The following is an 18,017-nucleotide window of genomic DNA, read 5'->3' as shown; positions in this document are numbered from 1 at the left end:
AAAACAAATCATACCAGAACAATTTCAGTTTAGTTTGTTACTTTATTTTCATCTGTAAAAACAACATTCTTCTAAACAGGAAGTAAGTTTTATTTTCTCCATGCAATCTAAACTCAAGGTGCATACATGTACATGTTGTTAGCAAGTTATGCTAACAACAGGGTATACCCTGCCTTCGCCCAATGTCAGCTGGGATCGGCTCCATCAAACACACACACTTAGAAATACATCTGTCTTTATTGGCACAGGAAGTCAACAACAGGAGAAACTCACACACTGTGGATAACTGTACATACAGAGAAGTCCCTCGTTTCTGATCACTAGCGTCACCTGATGGACAAAATCTTTCTCACTTGCCTCTAGTGGTATCTGACATACACATAGATTTGGTTTGTTCAGGTTTTGAGATATCTGTCTTTGAGATTTCTGCTTCCAAACCTGAAAGATGTACCAGCAGCTAGTGATTTCTGGCACAATATCCTGGTTACACGGTGTACTCTACAAATAGTCTCACAGGAGCTCATTTCTTTTTTTATTTAAAGAAATGGACACTTTTGCTGACAGATACATCTGTGGATCACACAGGGTGACCGGAACATGGATTCTAGAAATACCATTACTATACTATACCAATACTATTCCATCTTCCAACGCTTCGAGCATCAATGCAATTACATTCACCTTCATTCTATTAAAGTGGCGGCAGAAGTTTTAGAAGCGAATATATCAAAACCTGAGTACATAAAACTGAAAGGACCTGCCCGGTTAAATACCACTATCTCTTTATAATGTGATTTTTTAATCATTTTACTTTGTGGACTCCAATTGCAATTCTATCTCCGATAGGCGCCTGAATGTAGCATCAGATTTGAGGTTCAAAGTTCCTTTTTGACCTTGGAAAGCAGTTCAGAAAACAATCTCACCATAAGGTTTACTTAGAAGCTGTTCTGGAGCTTTCGATCATATCACATGATCTTCATCAGCAGATGGCGTTTGCTCAGTTGTCACTGAATTATAGATGTTTGCATTTTGTAATGACCTGTTTTATGAGCATTTTAAGACTTTGGCTTTTAAGATGGGCTGATGAAGACTATTTTTTAATTTCAATTCAATTCAATTCAATTTGATTTGCCTCATCAGTGCAACATATAGATCATGTGTCATGATCAGAAGCTCCAGAGCAGCTGCTAGATGGACATCGGGTGGTCATCGGTTTTCTTAACAGCATGTTTATTTGTTACGTCCACTTAGGTGCATATTTAAAGGACTAGTTTGACACTTATTTGCTTTTGGTGTCGAGAGGTGGACGCTCTATACCACTCTGATATCTGTCAATTAAATGTGAAGCTAGAGCCGGGAGACTGTTAGCTTAGCTTAGCATAAAGACGGACAACAGCTAGAATAGTTAATATGCATATTTCCCAAAATCTCAAACTTGACTCTTTTTTTTCTCTTTTTTCCCTTTTAGGCAGTAAAGTGTCTGAGAGTAGACCTGGTGAGAGAGGAGCTGGACTCCTGAGATGTCTAATCAGGATCAGAGCAGACCCATCACTGACCCACATGGACAGTCCATCCCTGCATCTACAGCTACGTATTGTATGACAGAGACGAAGGCAATCGAGTTGGAGCAGCATCAGTGCAGTTATTGTTGGCTTTTAATAATCCTTGACTAACATCTCTGTCATTTTCCCTTCGTGGTATTCAATAATGTCGACAGTCAGTATAATCAGTTGTAACATTATGGATATGATAACTTCCCTTCTTTTCAAAAACAAAATCCCTAGAAGACAGAGGACTGATTCTTTAAAACATTTCCACATAATCTTAAAACAATGAAGAAAAGCTAACATTTACTTTATGGTGGATTTCCTTCGACAAGCTGAACATCATTTAGATAGAATCTGTCTTACTTGTATAATGTCGGGTTTGACTGATAAAAGGAAGTCGTGTGTCAGAGATTATAATCACAGTACTACACACTAATAAACTGTCTATAGGACAATAACCTGTACTGATTCTGAACTCAGACATTCTGGTCAGTTGTTACTTTAGTAGTTAGTATTTAGGAAGATGTCAGTCTGTATAGAATGTAATCATCGTCTTCAGCGTCCCAATATAGAAATGCCCTTTCAGAGGACTGTCCAGCCCGATAACATCTCATTTGTAACTTTGTGTAATTTGCATAAAGATGCTCACATATAAAGATTGGCCATCCGCATGTTAAATCTAAAAGATGTTGTCTTCTATTGGAAGAGCTCACATGTATGGAGCGTGCCACTGGACAGATAATACCAAAGATACTTTAAATGTAGTTATTACATTTGCATTTATTGAATGTTCTCTCTTGAAATAATGGATTCATAATTGAGTTTTAAAAAAGAATTGAAATGAATTGTTGCTGAAATGTCTGCCGACACATTTCATCACACAATTCATTTGTTTCTTTTGTTTTATATTCTAAACTTTAATCAAAGAGTTCATGTAGTTGTTAGTGCTATAATTCAATCTAAAGTTAAGCAGTGTGCCTGCTTCAACATTGTGAGTTGTGATCTATTTATTTATTTATTTTACTTTGAATTCATGAATTTCATGAATTCATTTATAATAGCATGATTATAATCATCACTTTCAAGGTCTACAATTATTCCAGTGGCACACTCTAGCCTCCATACTTGGGACCTCCAGTTAGCGCACTGTTAACACCAGCAAATTATGTAACCCAAGGCATAAAAGAACAGAAGAAATGGCACGTTAGGTTTTAGTGGAAGGGCCCTTTAGCCCCTGAGAGAGATCCCAGCCTCACACACTTCGGACTTTAATAGGATTGACCTCTGAATGGATGGAAGGCTGCCCGGCTCCCCTCACAGAGACTGGTAATTGGCCCTCTTCCTGCGGCCCAGCAGGTAGGCCACCACCACGATGACAATGAGCACCAGCAACGTCACTCCAACCGCAATGGCAACGCGGTAGTCAGGCTGGTCAGCAGCACAGAGATCAGCTGGAAAACACACACACACACACACACACACACATCAGACACACTTCTGACAACAATAAAACCTATATTTACGAAACCCTATGCAACGGTAACTTGCTTGCATGCATATCATTAACACGCAAATAAAAAATTCTAAATACTTGTATCTTCAGTTATTAAGGTATTATTTGTTAAATGTGTTTATTAAGAAGTGCAAATGTCATTAAACCAATGCAGTCATCAATCATTAGCTCCATTTGAAAGGTGCTGTTTTACCAAGCAGAGGTTCCTTTACTCCAGTCTATGACTGACAATAACACAACACATATTTAATACGATTGCAGAGTCCCATTGTGTGTGACTGGAGTGTGACACATGTTTTAATGAAATTTTCATTTCGGTGTTGAAAAATGGATAATTACTACAAAAATCTTTCTTCATTGTTAAGTTTAGGTTGCACATTGTCTAACAATTAGAAAATAAAAGCGACATGTGTATTTCACATACAATGCCTTTATCCGTTAGTAGTGTTGTGCTTACACTTTATCTTCCCATGGGGTTACATTTAAATGTTTTACAGTCATTTTTAAACATACAATTTAAAATATAATTGGAATTTTGTCATCCCTCATGCCCACCCAATTGTAAAATGACATCTTGACATTAATGAATTGAAATGATTTGGTGTATTATAGTCAGCCACAGACTTCCATACACTCACTTACCAGAGTAGAAGCCTACTCACTTGTGTGCACAGACACAAACAATATCTTGTGTAGTTGTTTCATGATGTGAGCAGCTGTGCACAATCATTTACAGCCGTCAAACATGTCACCATGATGGTGCAGCTAGGCCTGGCCTGCAGATGGCTGCTGATAAAAGCCACCGGGTGTGTTCGTACACTGATAAGCAGTAGATACAACTGTCTTACATTCAAGTGATTTAACTGTGATTATGGATTGGTGGAAGTAACTAGATACCTTTACAACAGTACATTTTAATGTCACTAGTACTTTACTTAAGTACAACTCTTTACTTCTCCTCCACTACATCTAGCCTATTGTCCTCTTTATAATATTGTACTTTAACTCCACTGTCTTGATCCTAGAGCTGTATTTACTATGTACTTTGCAGATTTAGCAGTTTGTAACAAGAAGACCTCTTGTTTTAATTTAAACTGCACAGAACAGCTACTTTATGAAAGGAGCCATTCCGTGTATCAACAGTTTAAATACATTTCGCATCTACTTCTACACGTATTGGAGTATTCTTATATTGCCCTATGGCAGAGCACCGTCTAAGGAGCAGCTTAATAATGTATTGATAAGAAGCTCTAATTGAGCCAAAATACTCCCACGCTCATTTGTCTTCATAAACACACTTACGAGTGCCAAACCCGCTGTCCTTGGTCAGATTGAAGGCCTGCATCTTGTCTTGATTGACATCAAGGTACAGTCCATTCCCCATGTCGACTGATTCACTCTTGCAGGAGTAGGAGTGTCCGACCTTTGCAGTGAAGAGATGCATCGACTTGTTGCTGGCAGTGTACCGGGTTTTGCCTGCAACAACAAAACATAACAATGTCCGGGTGCTTCCTGTCAGGATCCCTGTCAGACCAGACACCTCCCATTGCCACACAGCTGCAGCCACTCCAGCCAATTCCCTCCTGCAGCCTGACACACCAGACTCAGGTCCCACTAACGATTCCCCTGGCAATATATAAACTCTGGTCCTGCAGTCTGGGGTTGTCAGGTCGTACCGTCTTTAACCGTCTTTCACCCGATTCAACCCCGTTGCATCTTCTCCCTCGAGCGCGTGCCTCCGGTGTCCGTCGGTCCGGGAATCCCCCGTGCCCTCTGTTTTTACGGACTACTCACCGCCGCTCTGCCCTCCGTTGTGTTAGCGGACTACACACGCCGTCAAGCTGCCAGCTCTCCAGTGTCGAGCCACCAGCCCTCCGGTCTCGAGCCACGGGACATCACACCGTCGAGCTACCAGCCCTCCGGTGTCGAGCCACGGGACTCACACCGTCGATCTGCTCTCTGGTGTCGGACCACGGGCTCCACACCTTCACACACCTTTCTGTCCTCTCTACTCTGGCTAAATAAAGTCTGTTTCACCATACTCTGTCTCCTGTGGTCTTGCGTTTGGGTCCTATCCGTGAACTCCCGTGACACTTCCAGAGCCCAATGACGATCCCATAACAACAAATGCAGATATGGAACCAAACCTGTTACACTGCATTGCATTGAAAGTAGGTTGGTTGTTAACAGCATCACATGCTTAACAGTAATTCCACAGATTATCTTATGAACAGACACACAAACAAGAAAGTTGTTCTCGTCTTTGTTAATATTTGACAGTGTGGCACAACCCCCCCCACCTGCAATTACAGTGACCCAATTAGTCTAAAGTTGAATCAATATAGTGGCAGCACATCATATCTAGAGACTGGAGTATTTCCAAACTTACCTCCTGCGGTTAAGGGGTAGGAGAGGTCGAAGGACAGAGCATCAACGTAGACGGTGTTATCCGTGCTCTGAGGAAAGAAAATAGGACACGTTGTATCCAATGGAAGAGGTCGTTCAAGGTGCTACATGGAGCATAAATCCTCACTGTAATTAAATGTGAGATACTGGTTTTGATTTTCATGAACAAATAATGAATTGAGAATATTGACAAGCTATTAGTGGACTCTACAGTTCAACCAGAGAGAGCTTTACTACGTAGTGCTAGCTTTCTGCAGGTGGGACAACGTTGCCAGCTAGCCCACCAACATCTGGCTAGCTAGGTCAGTAGCTACAAAGCCAAGGAACAGGAAATAGAAGGATTTTCCTGAGCGATCGCATTCACAAGAATGGGTTGGACTTACACAGTGACCTTGAGCATTGACCACCAAAACTGAACCAGTTCATCCTTCAGTCCGAGTGGATGTCAGCGCCACAAGAGACACTCAGTGAAAGCACAACCTGAGTCCACTCTGAGTTACTCTAAACCAGGGGTCACCAACCTTTTTTAAACTGAGAGCTACTTCAAGGGTACCGAGTAGTACGAAGGGCTACTTGTTTGATACAAACTTCCTGAATAACAAAGTTGCACAGATCACCTTTTAATAATAATAATATATGTGAAGAGACTGTTTGATCACATGTCAGTTAATTATTCCTCACAATAATTATAAAGAATGATTTCCACAACTATGATGGTATAGCTACACATACATATTTAAACATGCAACTTTTATTTCTGTTAATCTGTTTCAACATTTGAAAGTCAGAGGTATCACATCGCTGATATTTTTGTATCATCACATGATCAAAGCCGGTTACTTTTGCACATGGCGCCTGCTGGTGAATGATGCAGTGGTAATGTAGACATTTTGGGAATTCTGGGTCACCTTTGCATTGCGCAATGAAGCCTGCATGCCGGTGTGCGAGTTTAACTGGTTTTGAATTAACTGGTTTATGTGGGAGTGCCTGAGGCAGATGTGTGGTAGGAGTGGCATTTCAGGACCCACGTAGAATAAACAGGAAATAAATATTTCGATCGTTTCGCCTCTGTCTTTCACGTAGTTTCTACGGTTTCTTTTGATAGAATATAAACGGAACACTTTGCTGGAAAATGTACTACTCGTTCGCGAGGCTGTGGTTGAGATTCCGAGGACGCATAACGAGGACCAGAGTGAATGACAAAGTTGGTGGTAGGTGTCGATGCCTGTTCAAAATACTTACGTCAATACAAAATACTTACGTCAATAAATCCTTTAAGAAACGCTCTGTTGTCCGTCTTATATTTGTGTCATATATCGTTATTAATCTCATGTCAAGTCGATTTGAGACCGATGTACCTGTCTGTGCATCCATACAGCCTGTGAGTTAAACATATGAGCTCAAACACCGCGTACAGATGACTGTCAACTGTGGGAAGCTGTGATCCACCCAGATTAACTTGTGATTCAACTTCTGTAGGCTCTCACATCGCTTATGTTTTATATTAAAGACTACGGACATGCATCTTATGTTAACGATATTCTACACTGTGCAGCACACATTCATCCAGATTAGACATGACTGGTAACTCTCGTTTTGTTACTAGAGGGTTTAATAACTACACGCAGGGGTTAGGGTGTCTGTTGAAACATTACGATGGAGAGGCTTGTTGGAGTATTAATTTAGGATTTCGACAGCATTACCACGACCAATTATCCATCTTCATTACGAAAATAAGATTTGTTGTCTGGTGACATAAAAATAGCGGAGCAAAGATACGTGACAAAGTATTCATCGTGTAAAGTTAGTAAATGCTTCACAACAACAAAATTGTAACTTGAGCAGATTACGTATATAATATAGTAACCTTTGGAAATAGTAATATATCTACAATATAGTCTACTCGCTGTCTTTTCTTCTTGTATCATTTAGACCGACCCAAATCAAATACTTAATTAAGATTTCCCTATGGTGAGCTACGTGCACTAACGTTAATGTGACAGGAAACACAGTCCATCATGAATGGCGATACTGTGTGATGATGTGAATGTTACACGATGAGTACTTCGACATTTATCTTTGCTCCGTGGCTCAGTGGTAGTTCAGATGACACTTAGACATCATGGGTCGGTCAACGGTTCGATTCTTGTATGATGCATATTTCGACTATTTTTATGTCACCAGACAATAAATCTTATTTTATAAACCGTAGAAACTACGTGAAAGACAGAGGCGAAACGATCGAAATATTTATTTCCTGTTTATTCTACGTGGGTCCTGAAATGCCACTCCTACCACACATCTGCCTCAGGCACTCCCACATAAACCAGTTAATTCAAAACCAGTTAAACTCGCACACCGGCATCGCGGGAGCACCGTCTGTTATCACCGACACCAGCTTTTCCAACGGTACCTTTGTCTCCACGAAGAAACTAGTAACCAGTCTCGTCTATAGCCGAGCGGGGGATCCAACCCTCCGAGGCGCGCGAGCGTCTTCGGGCGCCCGCGTTCAAACCTCTAGTCTGGGCCTTTTCGGTCGGATTGCGTTGCCTCGCCTCTACCCCCGCCACCCCTGAGTTGTTGCCCCGCGGCCTGTTCCGAGGATTTACGGACCTGACGACGGGGTGCGCTCGCGGCGCGCGTCTGGCGCCAACGGGAAGCGCCCGCGATTCGGAACCTGAAAACCTAGTGCGGTGCGGCGGCCTCGTCCTGGCTGTCCGCCGTGCGCCTCCGGGTACCCAACTCTCTTATGACAAGAAATATTGTTACCCAAACCAGACTAAGGACGAGCTATTACACAGGCATACTAGTTACACCTCTACTTCTCTGAATGCTAACGAATAAATGACTTTTAAAGTTGTTCATAACTTGTATTACTTGCTATTGTTAACAGCCAAACATAAATAGTTTGAATAAAGGTTTTGAAAGGATTCAAACTCAGGGGGCACATCAGAGCTGATTGATCGATTAGTCAACAGGCAGATCTTCACTAGCTCCTGATCTTTCTCTGTTTTAGGTCGTGGTAAACTGCATCGCTCTGGGTCCTGGATTGTTGGTCGGACAGAACTAGATGTTAGAAGATGCCACCTAGAACTCTGAGCAACTGTGATGTTTTTTTTTTTAATGTTCTTTATTCAGGAAATCACTAAATGAATCACACAAGCGCTGTGGAGTGAGGCACTCCCTGTCACATGCTCCCAGAACAGCGTGGTCAGCTAAACTTCCCTTTTTATCAAATCTTCTCTGATTCCAGTTCCTATGAAGTTACTAGTCAAACATTTGTTATTCATCAATATACTGAATTGGTTAATTGTGTTAATGTCACAGTATTTAATTGCTCAAGATTTTTAGTAGAATGCTAAGTGAGTGTGAGCAGGTCAACGATAAGGTACTGACCTCGTGGCCTCCCCTAGCTGCAGCTCTCAACATGATACTTCAATACTGGTGACAGAACTAGGACATTAGAAGTACCTTGTTGAACATGAAGGTGATGCTGCCCTCTTTGAAGACAAGGGTAAGGTTGGCCTTGGTTCCTTGACAACCTCCTTTTGCTGCCGTCATATTTGGCTGAACAATGAAGTTTCCTTTTTCCTGAAGGATAAAGAGACAAATCAGACGATTGGATGGCCGCTTTGTATCAGAATGTTCCACATCGTACTACAACAATATTACTTTGTCATGTAGAATTAGCAATTGTCATTTGACACAAATATAACATCGACCAGTCAATCAAAGGCGCCACAATGAGGAAATTAAAACTTGCCACGCAAACATGTTTTCAATTCCTGAAAACAGGATAATGACAATTGCATTGCTGAAAGCTGAGTCAGAGGCTCGTGCAGAAACTTCTATGTTGACACATTTTGAAATGTTTTAATAAACACCTTAGTGTTAAGATAAGAACCAGCGCAAACATTTAGGGAGCTCTTTTAACCAACTTTGCTGCGGCTATAGTGAGGAAATGTACCTTTGGTGTTACCAGTCGGATCTGTAGCGCCATCTGAGCCACCAGGCAAATCACTTTTTTGTCTGTCTTCACGTTGTAGTTTCCTACAGTCATGTTGGTGGGGGGAGTGGGTTTGGGAGGGGTAGGCTTGGGGGTAGGCTTGGTGGTAGGCTTAGGGGTAGGCTTAGGGGTAGGCTTAGGGGTAGGCTTGGTGGTAGGCTTAGGGGTAGGCTTGGTGGTAGGCTTAGGGGTAGGCTTGGTGGTAGGCTTAGGGGTAGGCTTGGTGGTAGGCTTAGGGGTAGGCTTGGTGGTAGGCTTAGGGGTAGGCTTGGTGGTAGGCTTAGGGGTAGGCTTGGTGGTAGGCTTAGGGGTAGGCTTAGGGGTAGGCTTGGTGGTAGGCTTAGTGGAAGTCGTGGTGGTAGGCTTGGCGGTAGTCGTGGTGTTAGGCTCGGTGTCAAACTCCTTCGCAGGGATCACACTTGCAGGAATGGAATTCTTTTCATCTTCAGCCAATGACAGTGCTTCAGTCAGAAAGACAGAGGGAGAAACAAATGAATTCAAAGGTTCATACATATACCAAGAACAAGCTGAAAACACAACATCTAACATCTCGTCGACTTTAAAAAAGTTGTTATGGCTAACCAGTTAACCTAGCAGGTTTAGAGCAACATTATCATTCATTTGGATTAGTGCCACCTGATAAATGTGTCCAATGTCCTCCTTTTAGCTTTGGTTTGGTCTCCATCAACGTCTGAGAAACATACTTGTCTCTTTAGCTGCTCGGTGTTCTTCACCAGCTAGTCGCTACCTTTGTCTTTCTGCTAGTTAGTAGGTTAATTAATCCCACTGAAAACCACTATCTGCTGCTGTAAATGTAGCTGATGATATGCTAATATTCAGGCTGTAAAACCAAAACAATGAGCTATAACAGGCTAAAAACCCAGAGGGGAACTTCAATTAGATGATAATTATCTGGAGATTTGTTAATACAAGTGAACCCTTTCACATTACACAAAGTTATTTAAAATAATATGAAAAATACTGAATTGTGCAGCTTTAATGTTTGTTGACTAAAACTGCTGATCTTTAAACTGTGAGCAGCTAATTCCTTTTAAACAAACAGTCAAATCAGCAGACATCTGCCACACGTTTGATAACGTCAACTGGTATCGCCACATTTAAAGACACAAGTCCGCACTCCGCATTTATGACACTTTGTGATGCACAGCTTATCTGCAAGTTCAGGCAGTGTTTATTGAAGTGTCCCATTCGAGGGTTCAGATAGAACACACATGGTTGGCTTTTAAAAGTGTAATATTACTGGTCATGCTCAGCTTGAGCCAGATAGATTCATAGCAGCCATGAACAGTAAATACAAACTATGACCTCCAGTCAGGGATCAGCATTAAGTAAACAACCAATAAAGGAAGCACACATATGCATAGTATAAATATCTCTAAAAACATAATTCTAGATATGATTTATGTATTTCTAAGTAATTGTTTTGACTTGATTGCACTTAGGAATTCTATTTAAAATAGATACATGTTAAATGTAACGCTAATAATGAGTTTGGGCTTCAACACAAGTTGCAGATTCATCTTGTCCTGTAAAAAACCACAGCGCGCTTCTGCCAGCAGACATGTGACTCAGAGCTGAAACACATCGAAAGACTGCGGAAACTTCTGTTCCCTAAACGATCCAGGAAGTCATAAACGCACCGCACGTCCATTTCTACAGACAACACATCTGATAACCTGATGAAGGCAATACTCCGACATAAAAGTTGCATACAATTAATTTGAACGACTAAGTTTTGACATAAGTCAATACGCGCAGCAACTCAATTTCATTACACAACATTTCAGAAAAACGGGGTTTGTACAGCACAACACTTTAAATAAACTTCGATAATAAATCTCCCGCATGTGTTTGCACTTAGTGTGAGAGAGTTGGAAGAGTCCTACCTGAGACAGCCCCGCAGACTATGAGAGCGAACACAACAGCCGTCTTCATCATGGTGACAGGTGCTGACTGGCGGACGGTATCTCGTTCACTTCTGCACTTTTTCTGACCTGAGCTCAATGTGCGACAACAGCGCTGCGTCTCCGCGGATAAATAAACAGCCGCGTCAAGCTAACAGCAACACGACGTCACCGGAACAGGCTGGTGTAAAAAGTAAAAGTATCCTTAAGCGTCAGAGAAAAACACTGTATTAGGTACAGTCGGTGATCGAGGGGGAGCCAGCCAAATAGTCTGAAAAAGACTTGAAACGTTTTCTTGAAACGTTTTGAATACTTATATTTAAATAAAAAGCGATGTCCTTTTTATGTATGCCAGCGTTCTTCAAATTTAATCAATAAATAATATCTGTAAATAAGATATTTTTAAAAATCAATGTGATATTTAGGAATGTGATGTATGTTGGTGGTGTGAAATACTTTATAGTAATATATTAAGTGGTTTTCTGAGTGGATTAAGGAGGTTTAAAGTCTTAATGTTTTAATTAAAGTGCAAATTCAGGGATCCACAACAAATTTGACAATAATGAACAAATTGACAAATGTATGAATTACAATATATTTTTCAGAACAAGTTAATATTTAACACAATGCCTTTTTTAATTCAGACCCGGCTTTTTGTTTTCAAGATATCTCCTGGGTCAAGAGGGAACTTCAACCAGTTAGTGGTGGTACATGAGTACGAGAATAGCCAAGGCGATAATAAACAGAGGTGGTTTATCACAATAACCAAATCACTACCACAATCTGGGCTGAAGAGTTATGAGCTTTTAGACATGTATTTTTAAGAGGCACTGCAGCGCGCGATCGTATTTTTATTTTGAAAGCACTAACCGGATGCGCTAGTATTGACTGAAGTGCTAATGGATATTTTAAACTTGCGAACTGATAACACTTGGCCACTCAGGAAACGAAAGTTACGCGCCAGCAGGGAGGGAAGTCGCTGCCCAGAATAGAAGCGAAAGGTCACGTGTTATTTTCCACCAGTACGAAACGAAACCTAAACTGAGTCAAACTGGAAAGACCGCACGAGCTCATCAGACCTGCTCCGTGACTTAGTTCATGTGATTTCTTTACCGTGTCATTTAGGACGACATGCATCACTGCAAGAACAACACGTATAGCACCAGCAGCTCTAGGCCGAGAGCCGTCAGCAGTACTGTCCGCAGCAAGAGTAGAAGTAGTGTAATAGTGCTAGTACCACCATAACGGTCACAGTCGTGATGGTAGTTGTAGTAGTAGTGTAAGTAAGTATCTAGTCGTCTTAGGCCTAGTGTAGTAGTTAAAGTGGTAATTATACTGTAGTAGTAATACGGGTAGTTATTGTACTAATAGTAGAAGTAGTATATGCAGTGGTGGAGAAAGTATTTAGCTCTTTTACATTGAGTAGCAATACAACTGTGTAAAAATACTCTGTTACAAATAAAAGTCCTGCATTCAAAATGCACACAAGTATTAGCATGTACTATGCTGGGTAGTTTAACCTATACAGTAATATATCATAATGTATTTGTTGATTTATATTTCATATTGATATAAATCTGTAAGGTAACGAATCAATAAAAATGTCAAATAAATATAGGGCAGTACAATATTTGCCCCCAAAATGTAGTGGAGTAAAAAAAATGAAGTAGCATAAAATGGAAATACTCCAGTAAAGTACAAGTAGTTTAAAATTGTACTGTACTAAACTGTACTAAAGTGCAGATCAATGTGCTTAGTTACTCTCCACCACTGAGTATATGAGGAGTGGTAAAGGTGGCAGAATAGCAACAGCAGTAGTAGTTACAGTAGTATTAGCAGCAGTGCTCATGGTAGTTATAGCAATAGTATTAGGCCTAGAATAGAATACTTTAGTTCAGGTAGTAGTATTTGTTATCGGAGTAGGAGTGGTGTAAAAGTAGCATCGTTTCTAGTAGGTCTGACACTATTAGTTATACTGTAGTAGTATACTAGTGGTAGTAATTCTTACAGTGGTAGAAAGATTAGTAGTATAATAATAGTAAAAGTTACAAGTAGTAATAAGTATTTTTTGTATAGAGCTGATAATAGTAGTAGTAGCTTCATATATAGTGGTAGTAGTAGCAGTCATAGCAGTTATAGTAATCGTAGTTGTAGTAGAAGTAGTGGCAGTACTAGTGACACTTAAAGTAGGACAATGAATGTACTAGTGCTGTTGGCAGTAGACAAGAACATGTACTGTAATAATATGACGAGGCTTAAGGTTGCTGTGGGCATCTGCAGTAGACAGAACACGGAGGACATTTCCTGACATCATGTGACACAGAAAGAGGAAACAAGTCGTTTACCAAACCCACACACACACCCAAACACACTCACTCACTCACTCACACACTCACTCACTCACACACACACACACACCCAAACACACTAGCAGGTGGTTCACAGTGACACTGCTTAATGTGCTCATCTCACATATGCAGGCGTGTTGTCATAGTCAGGCCTGTTGTCGCCTCAACCTTGTGACCGAGTGTCTAGCTGTTGCTTTGGTAGTGCTTGGAATGGTTGCCACCCTGGCATGCTAGTGTGAATGGATGCATTTTGCACTGTTTCTTAATGTCAGTTTGAAAAAATACATGTGATATTTGTTCTATTAAAAAAAAGAAAAAAAAAAAGAACATTCATCCATCCACTGTGTAGTTTGCAAACTCCAAAGTGTTTGGAGCTTAACCCATGCTGGGGACTACAACTCACAATATCTTTGCCTCTGCTGCTTCGATTTTTCTTTATTTAAATGTCTCTTAAATCCCTCTTCATTTTGGAAATGAAATAATGAATCGCTAGAATACTATTTTAAGAGATAATTTATTGTTCCGATATGTTTAGTTTAAGGCCCAATTTGTGTACAAAATATATGAAAAAAATGTCAGCAGCACCACCAACAATTCAGAAGAGAAGTCAAATATCAAAGTCAAAGTAAATTAATAATGTGTACACATTGCAGTAAAACAGGTTTATGTTGAATTCTGACAAGCTCGATAAATGATAAAAAAATAAAAAACACTTATGCTGCTGTTCTGCCCTAATATGAAACAAAAGCATGAGGTAACATTATATTAGGTCTCCGTCTACACTAGGCAGCTCTGTGTTTTCAATATCCCCATTGGTTTAATTTCCCGGGAAAACTGTCATGATAATGAGGGCACTCTCTGCCAATCCCGATGCCGCAAACCCAATTGGGCCCGCCTTCGATGACGACTATTAAGAGGAAACGGTATAATACCATAAAAGGAAAATACTCCCGCATGCGCAGTGGCCTGAGTTTTGTTTGAAGTGAACTGCTGCCTGGGACTGCCCTACAAGCTGCAAAGTCGCCAAGCATTTGATTTTAACAGTATATATTTTCGCATTTCCTCCATATTCTCTTCTTGCCTCTATGCATCGTAAAGACGATGTTAGGCCATCACCACCCAAATGCCGACAAGTCGCAACAACTGGTCAACTATGTGGAGGATTATCTGGAATGTGTGGAGTCCCTGCCTTTGGACATACAAAGAAATGTTTCTCTGCTTCGAGAAATTGATGCAAAGTATCAAGGTATTGTGTTTCCGTGTTTCTGTCATTCATTACCACTGCGTGTGTACAATTAGCGAACATTAACTGCAGTCTAGCAGGGTGTGCTGACATGGTGGAGCGGGCGCGAGCCGTGTGTTCTCATTTTGCAAAAACCGAGCGCCCCTTGTCTAAATATCTATCGCTCCTCCGATAAACAGTACTGTGACTAACTGGAATATGGATAACCATATAAGCGAGCCAATCGTTACATGAGCAAGTCAGCCAACCGTCAGTTAGCATAGCCCGGATACGCTCCGTAACGTTTGGTGTGTGACACCAAACTCGATGAGAAAATCCTGATATTCGTATTTCTTTCTCTCAGCAAAAGTACACCGGCATTATGACCCGATACGAGGTCGGTATTGAGTACTTGGTGTTCGATAGCAAATTCGGCATCAACATAATCCCACAACAAGCACCGAAAGATAATCAAATCTCAACTTTTTTAACAGGTACACACTGCCGCCCACCGCGGTGTTTCCGTGGAGGGTTATTGTGCGAATACCGGGGAAAACAACGAATAAACTCGGGCATTTATTTGAACACAACGCTGCTTGGTGTGCATACTGTATGCCTAAAACCAGACCGGAGAGCAAGGACGTGTAGACGTTGATAAACGGTGTTCATTGAGGTGTGAACCACTGCCCGACAACCACGGTGAACACACACCGCCGTGTTTTTTAAACGAAAAAAACAAAACAATCCTCATTGATGCTTTATGTTGACGCAGGGTTAGCAGCGGCTAACAACTAGCCTTCGTTACCAATAGGTTCTACGACAGATACCGACTGCATGGAGGACGCATTGCATTTGGACATTTTGAAGCGAGATTCCGCATCTTCAAGTGCTGCTACAGCGTCTGCACCTCCACTCCGCTCCGTCGAGTGAGAGTCGCAGAGCCGGATAGCTGCTCCTCTAGGCAACCCCGCTCCACAGCTTCCTGACGTCACTTCCTGTAGGCAGGAACTCACTGCGGCTCAGCCCTCCTCCTCGGAGGTTTAAAGCAGTTGGCATCGATAACGTTGCGTTACTGTGCCCCTCTGGATAGTCTTCCTCAATGCCCATTTTAACAGTCAGTTGCATCCTGGACTTGAAAAGGTCATAAACTCCTGCTGGCACAGAGAACCTCTCCCTTTCATTAGATGAACGCACACACATAATTCTGTCAAGGAACAATAACAGATTTCTTATTGTATATGTTGTTATAAATAATTTTTAATTGGTGATTTATCTCCTGTGTCATTAGTTAGTAAAATCCATGTCTTTGCATCCTACTTTGCAGAGGTGCTGAAGGAGGTGGACGAAGTGTTTGATAAGTACAAATGTGAGCAGGATGCAGCTCAGAGAAAACGCCTGCAGATCCAGCTGCAGAGGGCGCTCATCGTCAGCCAGGAGCTGGGCGACGAGAAGATCCGGGTGGTCACCCAGATGACGGAGCTTGTGGAGAACCGCTCCCGCCAGATGGACTCGCACTCCCTCTGCCTCCAGGAGCCCAGCGAGCCCGAGCGGCTCACGACGGAGCGCCGTGCCAGCGTCCAAGACTCCCCTGCGCCCGAACGCACCTCGGCCCGTCGCCCGCGACCCCAGCGCAACAGCGAGAGCCGCGACTCCAGCCACCCGTCGGCCAACGGCTCCCTGGTGAACGACCCAGTGGAGGAGCTGTCCATCGCTCCGCCCCGAGAGAAGAAGTCCAAGTCCGCGAAGAAGAAAAAGCGTAAGGCCAAACAGGAGCGGGACGCCTCACCGGTCGACTTCGCCATCGACCCCAACGAGCCCACCTACTGCCTCTGCGAACAGGTATCGTACGGCGAGATGATCGGCTGCGACAACGACCAGTGCCCCATCGAGTGGTTCCACTTCTCCTGCGTGGGGCTGACCTACAAGCCCAAGGGCAAGTGGTACTGCCCCAAATGCAGAGGCGACAATGAAAAGACCATGGACAAAAGCCTAGACAAAAACAGAAAAGACCGCAGGTCCAGGTAGTGACGCGTCTTCGGCCGCCTCTCGTCTGGAAGATGTCTTCAGCCTGAGGGTTGAGACCATCAGCCGTAGTTGATAACAGTACTCGTGATGTTGTAAGAGCACAATCGAACACCATTAGTAGCAGCGCTTCTCATTAATCAAGGACAAGTTGTGATTGAACTTGTGCTGTGACGTCACTGAGTGTTTCCTCTGGCTAGAACTGTGCTGTAGTCCGTAGGGAGTGCAGCTGCTGCAGGAACCATCAGCCTGAAGCTGCCATCTTCCTCAAGTCTTCTGCTTTGTGCCAGACTTTTATTTCTTATTTAAATTTAAAACAAATGAAGGCATCTTTTGGTTTCCTGTCCCTTTTCATTCTGGACAAGGTCCAATTTTAAAATAAGGTGATCCTGCTAATGATCATTTTCGTCAGTTATGGCCAATCAAAACGTTTTTCCCCTTTTTATTTGAACTTTCTTAATAGCACGCACTTAATTTGAAATCAGTGTCTGTCTCTATAGAATAATGGCTTCTAGAGAATAGCCTACAGATGTAATATGTTTACAAGAGATTATTTAATTGAGGAGATGATTGTTGGGACACTGGAATAGGATGTCATGTTTGTGGACTCAATGTTCTCACTTGTTCACTATCACTATTGTGTAAATGTCTTTTTATATTCATTAAAACAAAGTATAGTCATTCAGCTGTCTTTTCTCCGTCGTCATGGAGTATGCAACCAGGTTTACACACAGCCTGAACCCATGCAGGTCAGTCTGTTGTGCTATTAGCCAAGATTGTTATTCACAATTCATCAATACATCAATATTTCTTTTTTAGCCACATTAGCTGGCATTAGCCTCTACGCTGGCATTGTTAGTCACCAGTCTTTGGTCCAACACTGAGTGAACACTGAATGAAAGTGTTAACTAGATAGCTCTGACATTCATGCTCCCCAGAGGCTGAACCCTGATGACGTTGGTGATCCTCTGTCTTTTCACATTATGTATTTATAAAGGCACAAACCCCAGTATGGAGATTATAGTTGT

At 42.0% G+C, this 18,017-nt stretch overlaps 2 protein-coding genes across 3 annotated transcripts; one reads left to right on the top strand and one right to left on the bottom strand.

Moving 5' to 3' along the window:
* Positions 1–22: 22 nt before the first annotated feature.
* On the bottom strand, positions 23–11,540 carry cd68 (CD68 molecule). Of its 2 annotated transcripts, XM_076087229.1 has the most exons (7): positions 11,380–11,540; positions 9,607–9,933; positions 9,434–9,570; positions 8,938–9,057; positions 5,450–5,516; positions 4,363–4,536; positions 23–2,998 (listed from the first exon to the last, which is right to left on the bottom strand). In XM_076087229.1, exons 1-7 carry the CDS (start codon positions 11,429–11,431, stop codon positions 2,862–2,864), a joined length of 1,014 nt encoding a protein of 337 aa, XP_075943344.1. In that variant the 5' UTR covers positions 11,432–11,540; the 3' UTR covers positions 23–2,861. The 2 variants fall into 2 exon arrangements, with proteins under 2 accessions (XP_075943344.1, XP_075943343.1); XM_076087228.1 differs by having other exon boundaries at positions 9,434–9,933.
* Positions 11,541–12,420: 880 nt separating this feature from the next.
* On the top strand, positions 12,421–17,670 carry ing2 (inhibitor of growth family, member 2). The gene is made up of 2 exons (XM_076087227.1): positions 12,421–14,991; positions 16,292–17,670. The coding sequence occupies exons 1-2, from the start codon at positions 14,847–14,849 to the stop codon at positions 16,990–16,992; spliced, it is 846 nt and encodes a 281-aa protein (XP_075943342.1). The 5' UTR covers positions 12,421–14,846; the 3' UTR covers positions 16,993–17,670.
* The last annotated feature ends 347 nt before the right edge of the window (positions 17,671–18,017 follow it).

Source organism: Anarhichas minor, unplaced genomic scaffold, assembly GCF_050575085.1.
Source record: "Anarhichas minor isolate MPS153535 unplaced genomic scaffold, ASM5057508v1 ptg000009l, whole genome shotgun sequence".
NCBI classification, from domain to species: domain Eukaryota; kingdom Metazoa; phylum Chordata; class Actinopteri; order Perciformes; family Anarhichadidae; genus Anarhichas; species Anarhichas minor.
Note: the sequence above shows the minus strand (reverse complement) of the source record. Positions and strands in the feature narration are given on the sequence as shown.

Excerpts from the sequence above, each read along its gene's own strand:
- cd68 (XM_076087228.1), bottom strand. The coding sequence starts at position 11,431 with ATGATGAAGACGGCTGTTGTGTTCGCTCTCATAGTCTGCGGGGCTGTC. Across the intron at positions 9,058-9,433 it reads TCCGACTGGTAACACCAAAG|GAAAAAGGAAACTTCATTGT; the intron begins GTACATTTCCTC and ends TTTATCCTTCAG. Across the intron at positions 5,517-8,937 it reads TCACCTTCATGTTCAACAAG|AGCACGGATAACACCGTCTA; the intron begins GTACTTCTAATG and ends TTCTTTCCTCAG.
- ing2 (XM_076087227.1), top strand. The coding sequence starts at position 14,847 with ATGTTAGGCCATCACCACCCAAATGCCGACAAGTCGCAACAACTGGTC. Across the intron at positions 14,992-16,291 it reads AATTGATGCAAAGTATCAAG|AGGTGCTGAAGGAGGTGGAC; the intron begins GTATTGTGTTTC and ends CCTACTTTGCAG.